Source organism: Vicugna pacos, chromosome 1 (assembly GCF_048564905.1).
Source record: "Vicugna pacos chromosome 1, VicPac4, whole genome shotgun sequence".
Classification (NCBI taxonomy): domain Eukaryota; kingdom Metazoa; phylum Chordata; class Mammalia; order Artiodactyla; family Camelidae; genus Vicugna; species Vicugna pacos.
Window position 1 is genome coordinate 24,030,593 of NC_132987.1, and position 25,183 is coordinate 24,055,775.

Sequence of the window (25,183 nt, forward strand, 5' to 3'; positions counted from 1 at the left end):
ATGTAAAATTTAATAAATCATATTAGAATGATACTAGAAAAACATCTATACTCAAGATTAGCAAGCATAGACTTACAAGGAGGAAACATGCGCCAAGCACAACAGCTTTCATTTTCACATCAGCGTTTGAAGGGAATTGGATGCGAAAGTTACTGTAATTTGTAAATATCTCTCTTACAATCCCAGTAAATTGCTTAGAAATCTTGCCAACCACATTTTTCCCTTCAAGAGATTTAATCTAAATTGAATAAAAATGAGTCTTAGAGAATTCTAAAAAACTAATAATAAAACTACTTTTAAAGTTAGAATAAAATGAACACTCTATTAAAGTTATGTACCATAATGAACTTTAAAAATTACATCACTGATTAGATACATCTAAATACCTGCATCTGTCTATAGTTACATGAAAAAAAGAGTTTCTTTACTATAGAGATCATTTATGAAAGTAGTTTTGCTAAAATATTTAGTATTTTTTAATCCCACATTAAGACAGACAGTGATAAATTAGCTGAATTCATCTGAAATATAATTTAAGCAGGAAAAGACACAACTGTGAAATATTGCTTTGATGAAATTTCTAGAAGCCATCAAGGGGGTAGGAAATGAAACTCACATCTGAGTTCTTCTTTAAGACAAGCACAGAGAGTTTACATAGTCTGAGTGTTTAGAGGTGATGGGAGGCCCCATTGTCACCCACTGTCAGTATGAAAATGTGAAATGCCAGGAGCCTGGAAAAGAGGACTGGCAGTTCTGAGTGAAGGAAAGTAACCGGTAAGTGGGATGCCCCAGGTCCAAGGCTGGGGTCAGAGTGGACAACAGGAGGGGATGGGGGACAACAAACAAGAAAGTGTGCATGAAAGAAAAAGGCTCCAAAGTAAATTTCTTCTAAATTTACAGTTCTGCCTATGGAAAGCCAAGGGCCATGATAAAAAGTTGAACAGCTTATAGGCAGACAAGCACACCTCACCAAGTGGGCACATAGGGGCTGAAAGTAGCCTCCAGTCACCAAAGTATGTACAGGCAGGGTTGTGTGAACCCAGGAAGAGGAGTGTCCTTTTCAAATGTACACAAGGTACCAAATGTGCATGTATTAAATCCTAGCTCAGGTTGGGACTAGCTACATAAATGTGAGGAGACTAAAAACAGCTGACTCATTTTATTTGGGTGTGGGTAGTTAAGTTCTTTAAAAACCTGTATTAAACTTCTAACATGAACACTGCAATAGCATGGATTACTCTTCATCAAATATTCATTTCAATCCCCTCCCACTGTTAGCCCAGTATCCTTCCCTGCACATTGAAATTAGGCTTCGCCATGTGCCTTGTTTGACTGACAGAGTGTTAGTGGATGTGACATGAGCAGAGACCTTAAACAGGGCTGAGTGGTTTGGCCTTGAGTCTTGCTCTCCAGGGATCGGCCACCAGAAAAGCATGATCAAGGCAGTTGCTGTTGCTACAGCTCCAGAATGAACATACCGGGAGCAGACCTGAGATCACTGGCAGCCTTAAATCAGAGCCATCTTGTTGAGCCCAGGTATATCCCTCAGATACAGTTGACTTGCAGACCCATAAGCAGGAGAATAAATGCTTATTTTTTTAAGCCACCGAGCTTTAGGGGTTATATGTTATGCGACATTATGGTGGCAAAACAGATTAATGCAAATCTCTTGTACACTTTAGTGCTCCATCTGATAATACCTGTCATTTAAGCATATGTAGCTAGTAAATAAATCTTTTTAAATTTTGTTTGTAATTTTTGAATATTTTAAAAATTAAAAAAATACAGACAATAACTTACCTGCCACCATAATCTCACTAATAGATATTAACATTTCCCCTTTTTGATTCCTAAAACAAGAACTTTTAAACTGTACTAAAACTCATGCAAGAAATATAAAATGTGATTTTTAATGAGAAGCATCAAAAATATGAATAATGATTCGAAACTGAAAAGTTATCAGGACCAAGTTTTTTTAGCTGAATTTTGAAGGAGAAAATTTTTGTAATAAACTTACTTCAACCTGGAGATTATTTATTTGTATTTGTGACACAAGAAGAAATACATATTTAGTCTTCGTCCCTGGTTCCTGACATACAGCTGTAAAACTGTTGTAATTTTCTGATTAATAGGGATTGTAGGAGAGTCTTTTGTCACAATATGTGGTCTTTGTCCCAGGTTCCTGGCACATAGATGCTACCATTTTTGGAATCTCTTGAGTGATAAAAGTTTTGTGGGCTAATGAGATGACTTGTGGCTGTGGGCCCCTGACAGTTTCAGCTTGGGGGCTGGTCACCAGAAAGTCCAAGCAATGATTAGAAACTTGGCACTGTGAGCCCTTCCCTTGACCTCTGGGGAGGAGACAGAGGCTAGAGACTGACTTAATCTCCAGTGGCCAGTGATATAATAAATCATGCATATGTAATAAAACTTCCATAAATACTCTAAACAACAGTATTTGGAGAACGTCCAGGTTGGTGAACACATCCATGTGCTGGGAGGGTGGTATAGCACAACTCCATGGTGACAAAAGCTCCTGTACTCAGGGCCCTTCCAGACCATCCCTATATAATTCTTTATCTTCCTCTTCATCTGTATCTTATAATATCCTTTATAAAAACCTGTAAACATGAGTAAAGTGTGTTCTGAGTTCTGTGATTATCCTAGCAAATTACTGAGCCTAAGGAGGGGGTCATTGGCATCCCTAATTTATAGACAGTAGGTCAGAAGTGCAGGAAGTTTGGGCCTTGTAATTAGCATCTGAAGTAGGCATAGTCTAGTGAGACTGAGCCCTTAAGCTTTGGGGTCTGCATCAACTCCAATTAGTTAGTGTCAGAATTTAATTGAGTTGCACACCCAGTTGGTGTCTGGAGAATTGGAGAACTGTTTCATAGAGAGAAAAAAAACATACATTTTGTATCAGACATGTGGATAAAAAATAGAATTATGGTATATTTGAATTAAATTGATAAATCTAAAAATTTAATACCAATATTTGATTAATACATTCTAAAAGGAAAACTATAATTTTACCTACAATGTAAATATAAATAAAAAAAAATCCAAATAGAACACTAGCAACCTAGGTAAGTATCAAAAGAATATACTATAATAAAGGATAAAATACTAAAAAAAGATAAATTATAAACAAATCATCATATCAATGCTGCTGAAAACATATTTTTTAACTAATACAATATATAACATTTAGTATATTCATGACATACAAAAGTTTTACAATTGTTAGATAATTTAATGCTCATAGCCTTGCATAATACGTAGTTTTACTGTATACAATGTTTATATGAGAAAATTGAAGCAAAGAAAGGTTAGCTAATTTGTTCACATTGCACACATAAGAAATCATGGAGGTGGGTTTCAAACCAAGGCATTCTGGCTCCAGAGTCTGTACCCCTGACCATTACGATGTTCTGACTTTTAAAAAGTTAAGTATCAATTTTCAATAAAATTATTAGTCAAGAGTCAGGAAATAATGATCAATGAACCGATCTGTCAGTTTCTTTTTTTTTTAAATAAAGATTTATTAGCACACAAATATATCCATTCACTTATGTATTATCTTTGACTACTTTCATGCTATAATGGTAGAACTGAATAGTTGCAACAATGACTCTATGGACCACAAAACCTTAAATACATTCTATATGGCTCTCTCCAAAAAAAAAAAAAAAGGTATGCTGATTTCTGTGCTAGGTAACATAGGAATAGAAAAATGATATGAAACACAGTAGCAATATCTTCCTATATTATAATATTTGCTACTATTTCAACTGAAATGATCAAATTGGTAGTTATTGCCTCTATTGTCATCATCATCATTATTATTTTTGATCTGTAGTTAGGCTGGAAAAAAATGAGCCCACTGGTATATAAACAGCATATGAACTATCATAATCTCATTTGCACTGTGATTTTATACCTAACAAAACTAAGTAAATAAAGCTGAAACACCTACATTTAATATTAAAATACAGTCATATGACTGAATTAAAGGTAAAGAAAAATAGCTTTTCTCACTATTTATAATAAGCACCTCAAAATATAAATACTACTTTTTAACAGTGATAATGCTATAAATTACAAATAAACAACAAAAAAAGTAGAGGTTCTATATGAAGAAACCTATATGGTCTTACAAAGAATACGAAATAAGATATGAATGAAAGACATAAAACTTCTTGGATGGATCAGGTTTAGCACCAAAAGTATGTTAATTTTAAAAAAATGATAAATAGATTTCACACAATACTTAGAGTCTACCTTCTAAAAAATTAAACAAAATGACCTTAATGTCCATGTGAAAGGAAACATTAGACAACAGCAATACAATATGATAAATGAAGAATACTGAGTGATCATTTTGCTCTGACTTGATGGATGACATATCATTAAGACACCATACTCATATCATAAGGTGCTGTTGTGAAAGCAGATTGTTAGGTCAGTGCAACGGAGGAGAAAGTCTAGAAATAGATTCTGTTACTTGTGGGAATGCAATGTATGGTAAGGATAGTATTTTAATTCAGCAAGGAGTAAATAGTTTACTTAATAAATTCTGATGACACAGTGTCTAGCTGTGGAAAGAAAATAAAGTTTGCTCCTATCTTGTACTAATAAATTTCCTAGTGAGTTAAAGATTTAAATGTAAGAAGATTAAAAAATAGTAGAAAAAATATAAGGTTTGGGGAGTACTTTCATAATTAAGACTAAAGAATCAGAAGTTATGAACATAAACATACCTAACCATGTATATTTATAAAACTATATATATTCTTCTACTCACTCATGGCTTTAACTACCATCTGGATGCTGAAAACTCCTCAATCTTTTCCTCTACATACCTAAAATCCAACATTACTCAAATACAAATCATTAGCTTCCCACAGATCAACTGTTTCTCCTCCAATATTATTATTTTGGCCAATTACATCATTATTCATTCAGTTTTCTAAATGTCAGACATCAGAATCATCTTCAGATTTTCTTCCATCTTCAACACTCATCAAATCCATGAATCAGTTCCACTCAGTGCACTTACAAAATATCTCCAAATTATTTTCTCCTTTAGAATGGCACCTCCTTCTTCATGTTCAGGGTGTTCTCTTTTCTACTCCAAGGTTCCATGACCATTGACATCGTGATGGAGTCCATGTTCCACAGTTAACCCTCATACTGATAAATTCTACTTTAAGGTGTCAAACTTTCCATCAGAAGTTGATTTAAATGACTATTTCTCATTCTCTGAAAGATGGTGCTTAGTTAGCATCATTCTAGAAGTACAGGTGAGAAGTTAACTCACTATATATGAATTAAAGCATCCATTGATAAAGGTTGCTGGATAAAATCTAAATTCCTTAGCATTAAATATTAGAGTTTCACAACACTTTTCCAGTGTTTTCACCAACTTTACCCAAACAGAATATATGCTATCTAAATCTCTGTTAATATTATTCCCTAAATGAATAATTATCTTTCCATTCTTCTGAAGTCTTGTTAGATATGCCATCTTCTACATGGAGAAGTATTATTGTTTATATACTTTTATACAAATTTCTTATATGAACCTATTACACACATATTATATATATTCCTATAAAAGAGCTTTATAAAATCTCTCTACATTATATATATTTTCCTAGAATTACCAATCTCTGTCATTAGACTCTGAAATCTATAAGGGGAGTGACTCATCTTCATATAGCCAAACTCTAAAACCATCTGACTAGGGAATCTAGGCAGATAATGTGAAAGAAAGATGCTGGGTAGTGGGAAACCTTAGGAAATTAGGGGACAGTGGCAGAGTTCTCATGGCTTATCATAAGGGGGCAGCCCTGCTCAGTTTTAGATTTTTGCCCCATCTATGAAAATGAGTTCCAGTTTAACAGATTTTATGATTTTCCAAGAGAATCATGATATCAAGATTAAGCAATAAAATGTCTCAACCTTTAAACATTTGTGACTAAACACTTTGGGTTATGGGGTTAGGCCCCATCTGTTGGAAAACTGCTGTGATGAAACTCCTCTATGTAGTAAATATACTGATAGATTGTGGTTCATAGAGATCAATTTAATACAGAGATAAAAGAGATGCCATAAAGAAGCACAAATGGTAGTGCATCTTACATTATCTTTGTTAAAATTCTCTTTGCATAAGTGAGCTTTCTGTAGGAACTCAAAGATGTTAGAGCTTTTCAAGAGGGCCTAGATCACTGGCAGCCTGTATTTCAGACTAAGAAAGGACCGTATGCTTTGGCAATCAGACATGGAAGACAATATTAGTATTCTAATTGAAATAGATAAAATACACAGTACCTCCATACAGAAAACACCATGTTTAAATGTTAGACGTTTTGCTTATATTTATTTGACTATAACACTTTTTTCTTTTTTCACATTTAGAAGGATTAACACTGATGTTTAATAAGAGCAAAAACCACATCTCTAGTGAAAGTTAATTATATGAGCACATTACCTTCCTTTTGAGATCATTATACAAATATGTATTTTAATGTATTTGTAACATCTTACAAAATTATAATATCCTTAGTTTAGGAGAGCCAATCTTACAAAAGCTATCACATCTCTTACCTCAAAATCAACATCTCCACAAAAGCTGCACATGAAACATGGACCAGTAATTCTTAGTATATCCTTTCTCTTCTCATTTTGAATTCTAAACTTTGGCAGAAATAGGTGTCTGATCTGGGTGACATAACCTATTGGTATCCCAGGAGGAGCGTGGATTTCTATCTATAAAAGCAAAAGAATAAATGTAATATATCATTATCATCATCATCTTCATTATCATGTATCTAATAAGAACTCTCATTTACTGTGTACTTTTTGAAACTGGCATATCCTTTTCTTCCAGGTCTACTGAAGTATAATTAACAAATAAATTATAATATATTTCAAGTGTACTGTGTGACGATTTGATACACATGTACATTTTGAAATGATACCACAATCAAATTAGCACATCCATCATCTGAGTCACTTTTCTTTTGATGTGAATATTTGAAGTCTACTCTCAGCAAATTTCAAGTGTAGAGCATACAGATGACCCTTGAACAATGCAGGGGTTAGGGGCACTGACTCCTCTGGCCGTCCCCATGACCCGCCCCCACCGCACACTCAAAAATCAGCCTTTACAGCTGGCCCTCCATATCCAAGGTTCTGCATCTGTGGATTCAACCAACCAGAGATTGTGTAGTACTGTAGTGCTGCCGCATGTATTTACTGACAGGGCCACGTGTAAGTGGACTCATGAAGTTCAAACCCAAGTTGTTCAAGCATCAACTGTAGTATTAACTAGTCATCGTAATATACATCAAGTCCCCAGAAATTATTTATTTTATAACTGAAAGTTTGTGCTGATGACCAGAATATCCACATTTCTCCCACCCCTCCATCCCTTGCAACCACCATTCTAATCTCTGTTTTTATGAGTTAGTTTTTTTTCAGATTTCACATTTAAATGATACCATAATATATTGTATTTCTCTGTCTATTTCACATGGCATAACACCCTCCAGGTACATGCATATTGTCACAATGGCAGAATTTCCTTCCCTTTTTTGGCTGAATATATTTATATATATATATATATATATATATATAAAAATGTGATATATTCTTTATCCCTTCATCTGTCAACAAACACTTAGGTTTTCTCCATATCTTCACTATTGTGAGTAAAGCTGCAGTTAACATGGAGTGGAAATACCTTTGAAAGCCTGATTTGACTTCCATTGGGTATGTAACAGAATTAGTATTGCTGGATCATATAACTGTTCTCTTTTCAGTTATCTGAGGAAACTCTACTGTTTTCTAAAGTGGCTGTACAAATTTACATTCCTACAAGAGTGTATAAAGGTTCCCTTTACTCTACATCCTTGCAACATATATTTTTTGTCTTAAAAAGATCCATTCTAACAGGTGTGATGTGGTACATCATTGTGGTTTTGATTTGCATTTTTCTGATGATTAATAATGTTGAGCAGCTTTTCATATATCTGTTGGCCATTTGTATGTCTTCTTTCAAATCATGTCTATTCTGGTCCTTCGCCCACTTTCTAAGGGCAAGATATTGTTCTACGCACCACTTAATTCACACTACATCCTTAGAAGGTTGGCTCTATTATTCCTATTTATAGACGAAATAACGGAGGAACAGAGAGGTTAATTAACTTGTATCAGATTCCCCAGCAGCACAGTGGGAGAGATGAGACACAAACTTGGGGAAGCTACGTGCACAGTCTCTACACTGAAGCACTGCTCCACTGGTCTCATATTTTTTAAATTTTCATACTTACATGAAAAATATCTAAATTATTAAAAGTTCTTTTCTTAAACTCCTTTAAAAACGGTGGTTTCCATGTATGGACAGAGCTCTGATCATTGGAGCAGTTTTCAAATATGAGTGGCAGTGGTGCTGTGATGGAAAGAAATGGGGCCTGGAGTCTTGGTTCTGCTATATCGTTGGGCCACTTTGAGACCATTCCAGTATGTTTATCCTAACTAAGGACCTCCTAGGACTGTTTATTGAGATCAATAATATAATATATGCTAATATGCTCTATAAATTGTAGAGAATATTCTGTCAAACGCTTAGTTTTTCCTCACTTATTCTTATGAATATTATTATATCTAAACTAAACGACATGGAAAACAAAACAATTCGGTATGAATAAGTTCAGTTTTCCTTTCGAAATAAGTACAGTATTAGACGTCAGATATCGATGTGCTTGCGTGTCTGTCCTGCCCTCACAGCTGCCCGTATGGATGGCTGAGTGACAGGCAGGACTGGGCTCAGGCCCGTGGGATCTAGGCAGAGGCCAATGTTCTGTAAGCACACTACCTGGCGTCTCCCCTGAGATCTATGTTCTTCATCAGGCTGTCAAGTAACATGAAAGAGACAGCTGGACCTCATGGAGCTGAAGGTACTCACAACTAGCATATCCCTATTACAGGGACTCAAATATGTTACTTTTTCCCAATGGAGAACTGAAAAACACAGGACTTGAGATTTCTCAGGGGGCCTTCTCCTAGGTTTGCTCCTTGGAGGTTGGCTAAAATTGTGAGATGAACACATCTGTCCTTTTCCTCATTCTCCTGTCCACTTGCCTCTGGGATGGCATTCGAGGGTATCTCCATGGTGCCCTCCTCTGGCTTTGGCCAGGCCCTCATGGTCATTTTGGGAGAGGGACTTGACCGAGGTGCCCTACCTTCTTAGCTCTCCCTGAAGATCAAGGAGTCTGGTCTCTGAGATCTCTGATCTCACCCCCAGGAGGCACCCTACTCAGGGACAGGGGGCTAACTGCTCACTCTTTTCCACCTGCCTTCCTGTACAGTTTACTCTCAGGTATAAACCAATAGCTTATGGACCACTTTTCCTTTAGATCTCACTTTGATTATATAAATTCAACAAGAGGGTAAAATTCTTACAGAACTACTTTGCAAAGTACCCTGGTAATTGCTCACCGACCTCCTGCAGGCAGCAGGGGAAACAAAGCCAGTTAATCCTTAGCGGTCTCTCCAGAGTTATGACCTCTCGGCCTATAAGATCAAGGATCCTCATGGTAAAAGGCCTAAAAGCCCCACAAAAATATCGGGTACAGCAATCAGTATCCTCTGCTGCAAAGTAAATCCTCTGTCCAAGGCTGTTCTTAATTTCATATTTGTTATTTGTTTCAATATGTATTATGACTGAAAATGTAGAAGATAAAATCAAAATCATCATTATGTTAAAAATATAGATTAGATTCAAAAATTTTTCAGATATTACTTTAGATGATACTTCATGTCACATAAGGAGGAAGAACAGGAAAGGGGTTTAGAGATGATCTAGTCAGAGAAAAAAGGGAAAGAAGAAAGAGGAGGGGAAATTAAGCTACAGAGAAATTAAGATGATTTATGTGAGGCATGGAAAAGAAAATAACCTGTATATTCCTAATTGCATAGGCCCCTGTCAGAAAGGGAGACTCTGCTGTGAGGGCTGGTGCGAAGCTGCAGAGGGCCGGAGCTGTGCTAAGTGTATGCAGAACATGTCACCTTGTTCGTATGTTCAAGTGTGGAGGAGAATACAGGATGATTGCTCTGTTTATGCTCCTTATAAGATGACACTGAATAAACTGGCTTGAGATTTTGTTTTGTAAACCATAGCCATGGCTTACAATTCTGCACTGTGTGAGGAAGGTTATGACAGGGCTTACCCACAATGCACACGTATGAAGAGGAAGGGAATGGAAATGGAGGTGAGGTAGAATGCTCAGCAGTGTATGTTCAGAAGTGGGAGATGGGCACCCATCCAAATGCAATAAGTTGACTCTCTTTGGAAACGTACTAAGGTAACTGTAAGTACGTGGTACTAAGTTAACATGAACTATTGCCTGTGGCTCTGTGCCAGTCTCAAGGTTACCACAAACTGGGAGAAAATAGCTGCAGTATAGAAATCAGGTAATGTGATAGATTCCCTCAAGTGATTTCTAGAGAAAAAAGGGAACAAAAGTAAATTTGATTGTTTCCTTCTGAGTTGGGGTTTTTAACTTGAAGACAGTTACTGGAGTAATAGTATTTTACCACTCGACTCCTAATTTCCAGAAATGAGCTACTGATAATCCTCATCAATTCATTATCACAAAGAGAGACATTTGTAAATAGTCAGGTTTAACTGTCTGACATCACTGAAAGTTTATATTGGTGGTTGGTGATGTGCCTTTATGTATATAAACATCCCCTCTTTCTAGAAATAGAATGAATACAATGAATACATACCTTCTGTAAGTTCAATTTGTTGATGAATCTGAATCTGATCTATCTATTATAGCAAACAAAAGATTCAGCTATAAGCATATATCATGTTTTTTAAAGCCAACCAAATTAAGATACATTTTTATATTTTCAAGAATGCATATAAATAATTATCAATATTGTCAATATTTAATCATAGTTTATATCTTTGGTGTAAAAAGAAATTTAATATATTTATAAATGAAAAAATACATATTGAATATGTTCAGTATTCCTATGGGCAAATTCAAGTGAAATAAAATTGACTTACACTAAAACCCCTTTAAGAATAAGAACACACTGTTCTTTCTAGAAGGGGTTTAGGAAATATTTTTAAAAATTTATCCATTTAAAGGCATTTATTACTATAAATCTCAAAATTTTTCTTTTTCATGTACTTGATATCATCATTTGTAGTAAGCAATAATTTTCCCTACATATTTTGTAAGTCCTTGATTTTTTTAAAGAAAATCTATTTAGGGTATTTCTTAGACAATATATGAACTAATAAACTTCTTGAAAATTATGATGCCCAGGTGCATTTTGGAATATTAAATTAGTGTAGAGAGTGCAAGGGACACAGCTCAGTTTTTGAAAAGTGGTTGGATAGCATGGGAATATTTATTTTTGTATCATTTTAACACATAGAACTTCATATTCTTACTTTACCTATGAGATTTCTAACATCAAACAAATGTAAAACCTCACTTTGCTGAGATAAGCTATCATGTAGCAATTTGAAATCCAGGACTATTTTTTCGACTTTATGGTTGCATTTATAAAACTGGGTCTTCAAAAGAATAAAAGCAACAAAAAAATGTAATTTTATTAATTCTAATAAAATTATACACAAAACATTACTCCATTTTGGTACCACTTGTTCAAACAACACAGTTTTGTTTAATGTTTGTTTCTAACTCCTAGGAAATTATTCAGTGTTGGGATTAAAGGGCACAGGATCCAGAACCAAGGTTCCAGAAGTAAAAAGTCATTCCCACTTCCTCTGCATTTTGATGCTGAGCAAATTATGTAATCTCACTAGGCCTCAGTTTCTCTTCTGTAAAACGATGATAATTATAGCAACTACACATCATAGAGTTTCTAAAGGATTAACTGAGTTAACACATGTATTCTGCTTAGGAACAAAGCCTGGAAAATAGTGCTTAATAAAGGTTTGCTATTGGTATTACTGCAGATTATATTCAAGATGATAGAAAACACAATTTCCTAAGACACGTGTCTTCTGCTTTAAAAGTAAACCTTACCTAGAAGAAATAGAGTAATTTGTTAGCAAAAAATGTTGTTTTACCATTTCAGACTTTTGTGAATTAGTCAATTGTTAGTCTCATTAAGTAAACTGGAAGCACAGTTTTATATTTTATGAGTCTTTTATGTATTTGAAGTTACCTGGTTTAAATATTCCAATCCTGGTGGACAGTCTGGTGAAGGTGGTAGTGCTGGAATCCATGGCAGTCCTGCAGGCACACCTGGCCGAAGAGGCACTGGCTGGTATTGGATGGGAGAGCCAACTGGGCAAGACCCTGAATAGCCAGCTGGTAGGACTAGGTAGTCAGTCTGGGTGCCCGTGTAGCCAGCCTTGGGGCCAGGATATTCAGCCTGGGTTTTGGAATTGCCAGCCTTAGAGCAAGGATTTTCAGCCTTGGTTTTAGGATAGTCATTCTGGGGGACAGGATTTTCATCCTGGGTTTCAGAATTGTCAGTATGGGGAGTAGGGTAGCCAATATGTCCTGGAGATGCTGAAATATGAACAAGTGAAATTATTTATAACTGCACAGAAAAGTGAAAATACAACTTTTTTAGAATTATCCCAGTTATCTATAAACTACAATTTTTGCTCAGAAATCTTGTTTCAATGTAGCTTAAGGTTTGTTTTTATCATTCAGCAGTTTTTCAATAAAATGTCTGTGGTTTCATATCCACTTCTATTTTGAGGATTTGGGCTATTATAGAGTTGGCCTTCATCCTTACATTTACTCTTCAAAATTCAGGTGAAAATATGATTGAAACCTAAAAAAGTGAAAAAAAATCAATAGAACCACATACATAAAGATTCTGGAATGGCATAATGAGATATGGCATTGGGTAGAACACCCACAAAAGAGGCATTACGCCAACATATCCAGGACCAAATCACCCTCCAAAAAATGGTAATTCTGGAATTCTGACAAATGGCATCTACCTATACAAAAAGAGTAAGTCTTAGAAGAGAGGCTAATCCTCATAGTAATGTCTTTTAAATGTAGTTTTATAATTCATTCCTTCTTAAATGTATAAATATTTACAGATGACCTACAATGTGATTGGGTCTCTTCTAGAATCAGAAGATACAGCTATGGGCAAGGCAGCCTGCTCTCAGGGAGCTTACAGGAAACTTCTGGGAAACAAAAATAGAAATTATAAAAAAAGATTTCTAAAAAATTCATATTGAACTGATTAGAAAATACGTGGGGGAGAGTAAGAGGTATGAACCGATTTCTTTGACTAGATAAAATTTATGTTGAGCCTTACTATATAAGGAGGGAAAAACTGTGTGAAGATCTGATGAGAAATATTCCAGGAGGAAGTATACTATGCAAACTCTCCGATGTGAGGGAATGGATTTGGCATCTTTAAGGACATTATAAGGGAGAAGAAGGAAAGAAACAGCTGTCAATAAAGACATAGGATCAGTCCATTTTTTAGCTGCTTAATGGAGTTTGGATTTTATTCCAAGTGTCATTGACAGGCCTGAGAGTATTCTAAGCAGAAGAGTAAGTTTCATGGTCTGATTTACGTCTTACAAAATTTTCAGGAGTACCGAGCACTGGGATTTAAGATGAGAAATGCAAATGCAATCCCTGCCCCCAATGAGTAAGGGGAAAGAGAACTTTATACTCACCTTTACAGTAAAGAGATCGACACTAACATGATTAAATGATTAACTAGAATCAGAGACAAGTACTCTGAAGGAAAGGACCAGCGTTTTATGACTACATGTGCCAAAGGGTGATGAGAGAGAAAGGGAGGGAGTTGGGACAGCCTCCCTGAGAACTACCTTCAGCTGAGATCTAATGGACACAAAGGAGCTGAGCGGACCAGTGCCAGAGAAAGAACATTTCAGAAAGAAGTCCTGGGATAGTAACAAACAAAGGGCCTTTAAAAATCTGAAAAATAGCCCAGTCTCCCTGAACAGAAGAGAAGGCAAGGAAGCCTTCTGGGACCTGGTAACAAAATTAAGCAGTTTGGCTTCTAATTTAAAAGTAATGGAAAGCCATAAAGTAGAGACTGAAAGCTCTCTGTAATACAAGCTGGTTTGTTCTGTTAAAGGTTACTGGGTACAGTGTAAAACCCAGACCATAGGCAAGACACTGGCAATGTGGCGATATGAGTTAATAGTAACAGCATTTCTGTAATCTTCTCAAACTCTTGGAAAGTAAGGATGGTATATTTTTTCCTCAAATCAATGGATTAGGCATATGGAATCAACTGAAATCTGGATAATATTTCCATTTATATAAGGCCCAATTTAAAAAATTATAACATAATAGCAAATAGTTGCCATTTCTCATTTGCTAGTTATCTTACACATACCTGAATTGTGCTGCTATTTGACATATACTCTCATTTAATCTCTAAACCAATGATTGGATAATATTAGCCCCATTTTATAGATAGGAAAACCGAGGCTTAGAAGTACAGCAACTTGTTTGAGACTACCACACACCTAATAGGTACAGAAGCCAGAACTTGATGCCTAATCCAACCCTTCTTTGCCTTTTTCCACTTGAATAATGAGGATAATTAACAGAATTTACCCCATAAGACTGTCAGAGAATTAAATGAGTTAATCTACAATAAGCACTTAGACAAATGCCTAAAACACAGTTAGTTCTCAAGTTTAAGTTACATTATTGTTAGCATATTCTTTCTCTCAAGATCTATGCTACATGCAGCCTTGGATTTGAGAAAAATAAAATTGAACTATTTTTCTCACAAACTCTCAAGTTTGATTAGAACCAATTTTAATTATGTATTACCTGTTTCAATTGTCTATGGGTGGATTTAATCATTCTCCAAGTGCCTTGGATGAATATTAGACTTGCTAATCATTCTCTAAATAACAACTGTATAAGAATTTACAGCAGCAGTTCTCATCCCTGGCTACACATTTTAATCACCTGAGGAGTTAAAAAATTACCAAATCCTGAATCTCGCGTGGGTGAAAAATATCCCGTGCCATATCAGTAAACAAAGGATGTTGCAGGCAGCCAGCCATCAAGTCAGCAGCCACTGCAGCCACCCCCAACTGTGCACCCTGAGGGGATTCAGGATGGACAAAAGCAGGACACTGGCACTAGATGGCTAAGGTGCAGATCAAAGGAATGAATTCAATGAGCCCAGACTCTTGCATCTTCCCATAGAGAGGAAAGCACTTAATTCATTAAGTTGTGATGTCTGGTTTTCTTTAATTAACAGTAAACTTTTGATGTCCTGACTACCTGGTTTTGTTGCAGAAATCCTGTATGTCCTGGCTCCTCCTCTACCTCTTTAGAGCCATCCCTCCGTCTTCTGAGTTTAAGTCCTCAGTTTTGTCAGCCATATAAAACATAATTCTCAACTTTTAGGTTGTGCAGTTTTTTCAGTCGACACCCACAACCAGAGCTTCTGATTACACTTTTCTGGCAGAGTGCCCTGGTACTGGTGTTCCCAAGAGCTTCTGCTTAATACTTAAGTGAAGGCATGGTTGAGATTTACTATCTTAAAGCCTTAACGTTTTTTCTAGCAGACATACTTTTGTTTGCAAACATCTGGATGCAATCCAGCCCCTACTGGAAGTTTTATCGCTAGACAAACCAGCCATTCAGCTCCCAAGCAGATTTGTTTGCTCAGAGTAGAATACAAAATGCATACCCCCTTGTGGCCAAACCAGATTCCCTTTGATCCTAAGTCCCCAGGATGATCTCTTAAGATGTGGGTAGCCTCCCTACTTGCAATTCGTGAACTTTGCCATTTGGTAAAGTTCTGGTAATGTTGATAACTGCATTTGTCTAAATGAAAATCTCTGAAGTCGCCTCTGCAGTGATTCAAGGAAATAATGGATTCCCTAGTATGTAGTGATATGACTCAATACTTTTCTTACAAAAGTAAGGCATGGTTCAGCATACATACAACAGTAAACTTTCACATATGTTAACAAAATAAAAATAAGAATTATCCCAGGTAGCTACGTTTCTATTGCTTGCAGCTTCCTGGTTTAAGCACCCATCTCTTTTCTGTGACTCTCACTGAATACAGTTAACCTCAGATAATAAATGACTCAAAAACACTCAAGGATAAATCTCCTGATTGTGATTACATGACCACAATTTTCAGACAAACGGAGAATCAATAAAACCTTTTATTTAATATGAGTATTTGGGGATTTAATTTATGTGCAGCTTTATATTTCACTAGCTAAGTGTAAATTCAGTACTGTTTTTACTAACTCTCCATTTTTACCACCCTGTATAAATAAGTTATTTTTATGATATTTGTGATAATAGGTATCAAACAAAAAATCAATAACTAGACTACCAATTTCATTACTGTGCTTTCAATAAAATGCACTTCTGTGATAAATATACACACAGGGACGGAAGATAGACACACACACACCATTTGGAGAATATCAATAATTAATTATGATTTGTATTCTTAAAACAAATGTCTTACCTTGGAATGCTGCTGAAGGATATTCAGGGGAATATCCAGGTGGTAAATATGCTCCTGGGTGAGAAGCATTCATTTGCATACCTGCAATTCAAGGAGAGGTAAACATACATCTGCTTTGATAAAGTATATATTAGAAAAAATGCATTGTCCTTAGATAATTTTGGTTTGTATGATCTTCCACTGTATTGAAATAAAGTGAATTCTTCCCTTAACAAAGCTGTGCCTGTTACAGAGTAACTTTGCAGTAGAATCCTGTTTCAAACAAATTCCCTTTTTGATAGAATGAGACTCCTGAGTTACTGGGGCTGAATTTCTAGTTATCAGATATGCCTGATGAGTGTCAAATCATAATTTGATTTTGTTGGTATTAGAATAAAACTATTAAAACTATTAAAAACCACATATAGACCGTGAAGAAAGCCATAAATGAAATTACTTGGAGGTGGGCGTGGTAATGGAAGAAACTTGTCTGATTTTAAAGATATCTATAATCATTATTATAAGAATTATTTTAAAACTTACTTAAAATAATGCAGATAGTTCAGTATTTAAATATTCTTTTTATGCTTACCCTGGAACTATGTCAAAAAGGTTAAATTATGGGACATTCCCAATATTTGACTAATTTTGACCTATGAATCATAATGGACTTAATTATAATAAACTAAAATCTTTGTATCTGCTTATCAATGTCATTTGAATAATCTTAATATATGTATGTACAAATGGTTCAATTTCCTGGTTCTTCATATTAGTATTTTTTTCTCCAGTCATTCCTTTAGCAGCTGCCTCAGCCAGAAAATAAATATTGAGCATCTCTTGCGTCACCTGTGAGTTAGGCTCAGGGGCTAGGTTGGCTCTGCCTTCATGAAACTTGTGGTCCAGAGGACACTACACTTACACCATGTTTTGCTCTGTTTCATTGTGGCTCGCTAAGTGTAAATTCAAAAACAAATTTTTTTTGAACATGGCATAAATACAGAACAAAATGTTGGCCAAACCTTCAATCTGTCATATTTCTTGTGTGTGTCTCTATCATAGGCGTTCAGCTCAGGTGGTTTCAGCAGGAAGGCTGAGCTGTGCCCCAACCCCCTTTCTCCTCCAGTCTGTTGACTGCATAACAACTTGAGCAGAATGGAGTTCAGGGACACCGTTCAAATTCAGGCAACAGAGAATCCTCCACTTCAGTCAGGGCTTTTCCCTGTATAGACACTGCCGCATACCCCGAATTACCGCACGTCTCTGCAGTATCACAAGTCTCCCATCTGCTTCTTGGCTTCAGGTGAGTGGCCAAGCTCCTAGTTCTCCAGCTCTCAAGGCCCTGCCCACAGCTGTCACTCCCAACTTGAGTTGGAAACAACGGGATCAGACTCAGCCTATCTCAGGGAAAAGCACTGCAAGTCTGACTTAAAGACCCTTCTGTAAATGGTATGTCACATTTTGGCACCTCTTCACCAGCACCACTGTTTGACATACCCATGAGTTGACAGATTCAAGAAATTAGGAGCTCATAAGCCCTGGGGTGTTGTGTTGGTACCAGAACAATGATCCTGGTTTCAGGTGTTCCAGGGGGAATTCATACAAAGGGAAAACATGTAAATGTGAATAGGGGAGTGGTCAAGTAGACCAAAGAACATGTGAATTACAGATAGATTCCTGCCTTTATGAAATGCAACTTAATATCATTTACATGTATTCACATACACATATACATTTATTTCAATTTATGCACATACATACATACCAATACATATAACTATCTATATAAATGTGATGAGTTAAAAGGTGGTTATGACCAAATGAATCTATGTTTAAAGTGATTTGAAGCATCCTAGAGCCTGTAGCAAATAAAGTAGCTTAATACTGCCCAAGTTTACATTTAAAAATGTTGAGTTTTGTAAATAAAATGAAGTCAACAGAGCAACCTTTAAGAGAAGATCATGAATCTTCTTGAGGGAAAGGTGAGGTTTCTGGTCTCAAGGAGTATCTAATATATCTAGTAAAGCTGCCATTGTCATGAAAGATAAACATGTTTTGGCTATCTTGACAAAGATACAAAAGAGACTAAAGATCATTTTGGAAAAAGCAGGATTATGTTTTTGTTTCATTTTAGTAGGTATTTTTTTAAAGCCTAAATTCTTTTTTTTTTTTCCACAGCCGTTAGGTTTACAACAAATTTGAGAGGGAGGCATACAGATTTCCCATATTCCCTCTGCTATTACATATGCATTTTTTTTTACCAAGGATGAACCTACATTGACACATCATAAGTACCAAAGTCCAGAGTTTATCAGGGTCATCTCTTGGTGCTATACATCTTGTGGTTATGGGCAAAGGTATAACGACATATATCCATCATTATAATGTCATCAGAGTATTTTAAGTGCCCTAAAATCTTTTGTGCTCTCCCAGTTCAACCTTCCCACAACACTCATACCTGGCAATCACTGAACTTTATGTCTTGATAGCTTTGCCTTTTCCAGAGTGTCCTTACAATTGGAATCATATATAGCCTTTTCAGATTGGCTTCTCTCACTTGACTAATACACATTTAAGGTTGCTCCATGCCTTTTTGTGGTTTAACAGCTTATTTCATTTTTAGCACTGAATAATATTCCACTATTTGTATGTACCACAGTTGATACATCCATTCATCTGTTGAAGGGTATCTTGCTTTCTTCCAAGGTTTGGTAATTTTAAATAAAGTCACTATCAATATCCAAGAGCAGGATTTTGTGTGGGTTTTTCAACCCCATTGGGTAAATACCAAGGAGTGTAGTTTTCTGGATTGTATGGTAAGAATACATTTAGTTTTGTAAGAAACTTGCAAACTGTCTTACAAAGTGGCTGCACCATTTTGCATTCCAACCAGAAATGTGTGAGATTTCCTGTTGCTCCACATCCTCACCAGCATTTGGTGTTACCATTGTTCCAGATTTTGGCCATACTAGTAAGAATGTAGTGATATCTCATTTTTGTTTTAATTTGCATTTCCCTGATAACATGTGATATGACATGGGTATGGACGTATGATTTCATACCCTTATTTGCCACCTGTACATTCTTTTTGGTGAGGTGTCCTTTATGTTTTTGGACATTTTTAAGAGGATTTTTGTTGTTGTTGTTGTTGTTGAGTTTAAGGGTACTTTGTGTATTTTGCATACAGTCCTTTATCAGATTTGTCTTTTGCAAATATTTTCTCCCAGTCTGTGGCCTGTCTTCTGATTTGCTTGATAAGATCTTTTGCAGAGCAGAAGTTCTGGATTTTAATGAAGTCCAGCTTATCAATCATTTCATTCATGGATTGGGTTTTGGTGCTATAAATTAAAAGGCATCACTATACCCACAATTATCTAGATCTTCTCCTCTGTTATCTTCTAGGGATTTTATAGTTTCATTTTTCACATTTAGGTCTATAATGCCTTTTGAGTTAATTTTTGTGAGAGGTGTAAGGTCAGTGTGTAGATTCATTTTTTTTTGTATATGGATGTCCAGTTACTCTAGCACCATTCGTTGAAGAGACTATCTTTGTTCCATTGTATTGCCTTGTTCCTTTGCCAAAGATCAGTTGACTGTATTTATGGGTTTCTAACTATGGGCACTCTTTTCTGTTCCAGTGACCTATATTTGTCTGTTCTTTTGGAGCCACCACATTGTCTTGATACTTTATCTATAGTAAGTCTTGATTTTGGGTAGAATCAGGCCTCTAACTTTGTTCTCCTCAGGATTTTATTCTTAACATTTTCCTCACATATTTATTGTTTTTCTCTTTAAAATAAAATTTTAAAAAGAGAAGGTCTTTTATTACATGCTTGATCAATATCCATCTTCTTTAGAATTTTCTTGAGAGAAAAAGAGCCTGAACATAATGGTTGTTATTTATTTAAACCTATATACTTGTGTATATTATAGAATATTACATTGGGGGATATAGCTGAGGATTTTACATAATGAATTGACATATTAAATTTATTATTTATTAATTAGTATGATCTGAATAACATTTGCATATGAAATGCCCACAGAAAAGGGAAAAGTGATCTGGATGGAACAGAGAAATAAATTATATATTTCCCAATAAACTTAGCATTTCTTAGGTTTCTCTAAATTTTTTTTTATTTTTTAAAGGGAAAATAGGCAGAATTGGATATTTGTCTACATTTTCTCCATAGTACAATACTGAAATACACACTGGATTCTTGAATTAAACAACACAAAGCAAATTATGTCCTTTCTGAAACTGAATAAAACATTATAACAAATAATCTGTTAACAACAGAATTAACATTACATGGTGGAAAGTAAGCAAAGCAAATTACTTACTTTGGTTGTCCATTATTTAAAGAGTTCTGAAAAAGAAGACCTCATATTAATACACTGTTTACAAATTTATAAGCCAAGTATGACAGTTGAAACAAGATACTCTGAAGCTATACAGACACACGCATGGGCTATTCCTCTTTTTCATCTAGCGTAGCCATATCTGGGCATTTAAACCCCTTGGGCTTGACCCTTCCCCTTTGCTGTGTTTCTGAATAGGATTTTACAAGGGGTTGGTCAGCCCAGGATGGTGACCAATTTCTAAAACCCTGAGGGGAGAGGCTCCAATGAGGCAGAAAGCCATGAAGAAAAATTTTGAGCTTAAGACTGCATATGGTAACAGAGTTAAAAAGCAGAGCCCTCACAATGCACACAACCTAAGTGGAGCATGTGATCCAGCATCCAGCCTCAGGGCTGGGCTGCAGGCATGGTCCAGCATGAGAAAAAAGGTTAGCCATTAGGTCGTACTACTGTAAATACCTCTGGAAATTCCAGGTCCTGAGGATATATTCTACCTAGCTTGAACAGCAAATTTGAGAAGGGCTGGCCTCCTGTTTTATATATCAATACATTCATTTAGACAAAAAAAAAAATGCTCAGAGGTTATGGGAGCTGTAACACCATGATAATTGAACTGAAACTTTTTGTGGTTATTTCAGTAGAAAACAAACATGATAATGTAACTGAAATCTAACTATTATTTTAATAGAAAACAGACAAGCCCATTGTACTCAGAACTTCAGTTTTCTGGTGCCTTGATCTCATTCTAGTTTTTTCCACAACTACCTAGTCACTATTTTTGCTGTCTCTCTACCTTAAATCCCAACCCACTTATGCCTGTTAATTACAATTAATTTGTGACAAAAACTGTTACCTGACTGATTCATCTTGAATTACACATTAATATGAATCAGTCCTTCCCTTTCCCAAACCCTGTCCGGTCTTGTCTGCCCTTTACTAAAGCTTCCTACTGTCATCATAAATGGTAAATAAAGTCAAATAATTCCTCCAATAAGTGTCTAATACTCAAATTATACAAAGAACTCATACAACTCAATATCAAAGAAAAACAAATAATCTTTCTTAGAATGGCTTTTATCAAAAATACAAGAGATAATAAATGGTGGTAAGCATGTGGAAAAAAGGGAACCCTCATACACTGTTGGTGGGAATATAAATTAGTGCAGCCATTATGGAAAACAGTATGCAGGCTATTTCAAAAAATTAAAAATAGGACTACCATAGGATCCAACAATTCCACTTCAGAGTATTAACCTAAAGATAACAAAAGCATTAATTCAAAAAGATATATGCACCCCTATGTTCACAGCAGCATTATTTACAATAGCCAATATATGGAGTCAACCTAAATGTTCATCAATAGATGAATGCCTAAAGAAGGTGTATATACACACTTAGATATACACATACACACACAAACATTTACACACAGAGGAATATTACTTAGCTATAAAAAGAATGAAATCTTGCTATTTGCAACAACACGGATGGACCTAAAGGTTTTTATACTAACTGAAATATGGCAGAGAAGACAAATATGCTGTGATCTCACTTATAGGTGGACTCCAAAAATAAAACAAATAAACAAATAAAACAAGACAGGAAAAGACTTACAGATACAGAGAACAAACTGCTAGTTGCCAGAGGGGACAGGGGTGTGGAGTTGGGCAAAATGGGTAAAAGGGATTAAGAAGTACAAACTTCCAGGTATAAAAGAAGTGGATGAAATATACAGCATAAGGAATATAGTCAGTAATACTGTAGTAATTTTGTATGGTTATATTGATTATTAGACTTATCATGGTGACTATTTTGTAATATATTTGATTGTCAAATCACTATCATCACTATGTTGTACACCAGAAACTAACATAATATTATATTTTATGTTTGAAAAAAAAGTCAACAAATCTCTAACATCCTTTACTAAAATTTGGTGTTCCCAAGAAGATCCTCTTCTCCATTTCAAAATCCTAAGTAGGTAAGGCCTTATACCAGGCAGTAGAACAAAGGAAAAATGGACAACAAAATTAAGTACCATATTATAAGTAGTCTAAGTACTATGATGAAAAATAATGGTTTTACAAGAAAGAGAGATGGCACCATTTTAGACAGTGGTGGTGGTAGAGTTGTCAAGAAAGTCAGGTCTGGGAGCCACCGGAAGTCTAAAAGCAACCAGGCCATGGAGGTGTGTGTTTGGGTGTAGGGAGGCATTAGAGGCAAATGTAACTGTATGGGTAGAAATTATGAAGCTGGAAGGAGCTTGGCTCATTCAAAGGAATGAAGATCTGTGGGTTACAGAGCAAAGAGAAAGATCATTGGACAGGAGGATGGAGAGGTGGACAGGGGACAGTTCTTATGGGTTTCCTGCATCTCTACCTGCTCTCTAGGCTCTCAAAGGCCAGAGCATGACCTGTCTCGTCAGGACAAGACATTTAACTGGTGCTTGTTGATTCAACAGTGTGTAAAGTATTATTTCAGTCCCTTCAGTTAGAAAGAACAGTTATTACTTACAGATGTGAAGGCTGGCTAATCTGTGACCCAGCTATTTTATACACCACTTCTGTCTAACTGCAGACACGCACTTGCTTCCCTTTTCATTTATTTTCATTTCCTTGTATTTGTTCAGTGTTCAAGTTGTCATATTCACCCAGGTGATATTAAGAGAAAGTTCTGTTGTTAAGAAAGTTCCAAGAAGAAAAAGAGGACCCTGAACCACCTGACACTTCACACTAAGCAAGTGACACTTGTGCTAACCATGTATCTCAAATTGCTAAACTGGGATGGTCAGTGATTGCCTGTGGGGAAGGGGCTATGCCAGAATTTCCAGGAATAACTGTCTAAATAAAACCACATGGGAACCAGACAGTGAGCTTAGAGAAGCAGGGACTTGGTCAGATACTAATAATGAATCTAGTACATTCTGCAGTAACAGACCCTGTCTGATAAAGTTAACACATCATACTCTAACTCCTGTAACTTTTGATCGTTGCACAATTTCAGAGATGATCAAGGAAGGAACATGTGGAAGAAAGCAGCTCAGAGTCCACAGATAATAAGCAGTAGAGGCAGCTTCAAGTCAGGCAGGTGGACTCCTGAGCTAATGGTTCTATCCTCAATGAGATAAACCACCTGTGTCTTCCCACTTCTGGCGTTCTGGGGCGTCTAGCATAGTTTTGGCTCCAGCCATACTCCTCATTAATACTTACTGTTCAGGGACAGCTAGCAGGTTCTATGAATCGTCCCTTCTAATACCCCAAGTGCTGGCAGATACCCCTGAGCCCAGGTCCTGCTCATGATCCAGCGCTGCTCTCAGCGCTGTGAAGAGATGTACTAAGCGAAGTGCAGCCTACAAGGCAGTTTCAGGCAGGAAACACGTTGGCCTTGGATAGGTCCTGGGACTGGCCAGGGTACCGCTGGGCCAGCTGGGCCCCTCGCTGGATGCCTGCTGTGCTTCTGAGGTCGCTGCCAGAGGCCGCGGAGCCGCCAGCCCCACCAGGTGAAGCCTCGCGCCCCGCCCCCACCGGCCGTCTTGGCCCCTGCGCGTGCGCGTGCGCGTGCGCATGCGCTCTGCCTCTGCCCTGGTCCTGGGCAGTCAAAACTGAGCCAGCAGAAGTCTGAGGTCCAGGTGCATGAGGTGATTCTCTTCTCCTGAGGCCCCGCGTTTCTGCTGGAAGGCGGTAGACCATGGAGGCCAGACCGCCGCTCTGGGTGAGGCTCGAGCCACAGGGACGTTGCCTGCTCCCTTTCTTACTAGTGGAGAGGCTCCAGAAACGTTGGTTTTGAGGTTCAGGGCTGTGAGGAACTGGGACGTGGCCCCCAGCTGAGACTTGACGTTGTTAATGTGGGAGTGGCTGCCTCAGCGTGAGCTCTCAGTGCCCAGCTCTGGGGAATTTCCTTTTCTCGGACCTTGACTTCCATCGCCTAGAATCCCATTGCTTTCAAAGCTGGGGTGCAGAGAGGTGTTCAGAGAACAAATGAGGATGGGTCACGCTTGATTTTCTTGAAGGTCTCTTTTCTGTCTACCAGATGACGTTTTAAACTAGTTGAACAGTCAAAGCGACCAGATGGGTAGAATGTTTAATTTTCTTGTCCCCACATGACACACAGCCATGCATAAATACGTACCGGTTAAACTGGTGTGTTCATTCTTTTTTTTTTTTTTTTAAACAATTTTTATTTACAGAAGTAACACGTGATCTTCTAAACAATAAAGCCGGGTATGGAGGGAAAAAAAATGAAACCTTATCCTTTCCTCTCCCTGTTTCTCTTCCCATTACACTGTTAATCATGTTAACAGACACATGAATATTTAACC

At 36.7% G+C, this 25,183-nt stretch overlaps 1 protein-coding gene across 4 annotated transcripts in view; it reads right to left on the reverse strand.

The window, feature by feature from the left end:
* Positions 1–24,371, reverse strand: part of LOC102524664 (phospholipid scramblase 1-like) — a 34,716-nt gene extending 10,345 nt beyond the window's left edge. For 2 of the 4 annotated variants that reach the window (XR_012071585.1, XM_072958890.1), the window contains exons 1-8: positions 24,075–24,371; positions 20,848–20,873; positions 16,525–16,605; positions 12,220–12,569; positions 10,798–10,840; positions 9,509–9,729; positions 6,610–6,771; positions 77–238 (exon numbers count right to left, since the gene is read on the reverse strand). Coding sequence is in view for 3 of the 4 variants with exons in the window: in XM_072958890.1 (XP_072814991.1) it covers positions 77–238; positions 6,610–6,771; positions 9,509–9,729; positions 10,798–10,840; positions 12,220–12,569; positions 16,525–16,605; positions 20,848–20,860 (1,032 nt within the window). In the remaining variant the exon portion in view is untranslated. Of the gene's footprint in view, positions 1–76; positions 239–2,070; positions 2,622–6,609; positions 6,772–9,508; positions 9,730–10,797; positions 10,841–12,219; positions 12,570–16,524; positions 16,606–20,847; positions 20,874–24,074 lie in introns of those variants that run through there. The other 2 variants (XM_072958903.1, XM_072958896.1) reach the window with 2 other exon arrangements.
* Between the last annotated feature and the right edge of the window lie 812 nt (positions 24,372–25,183).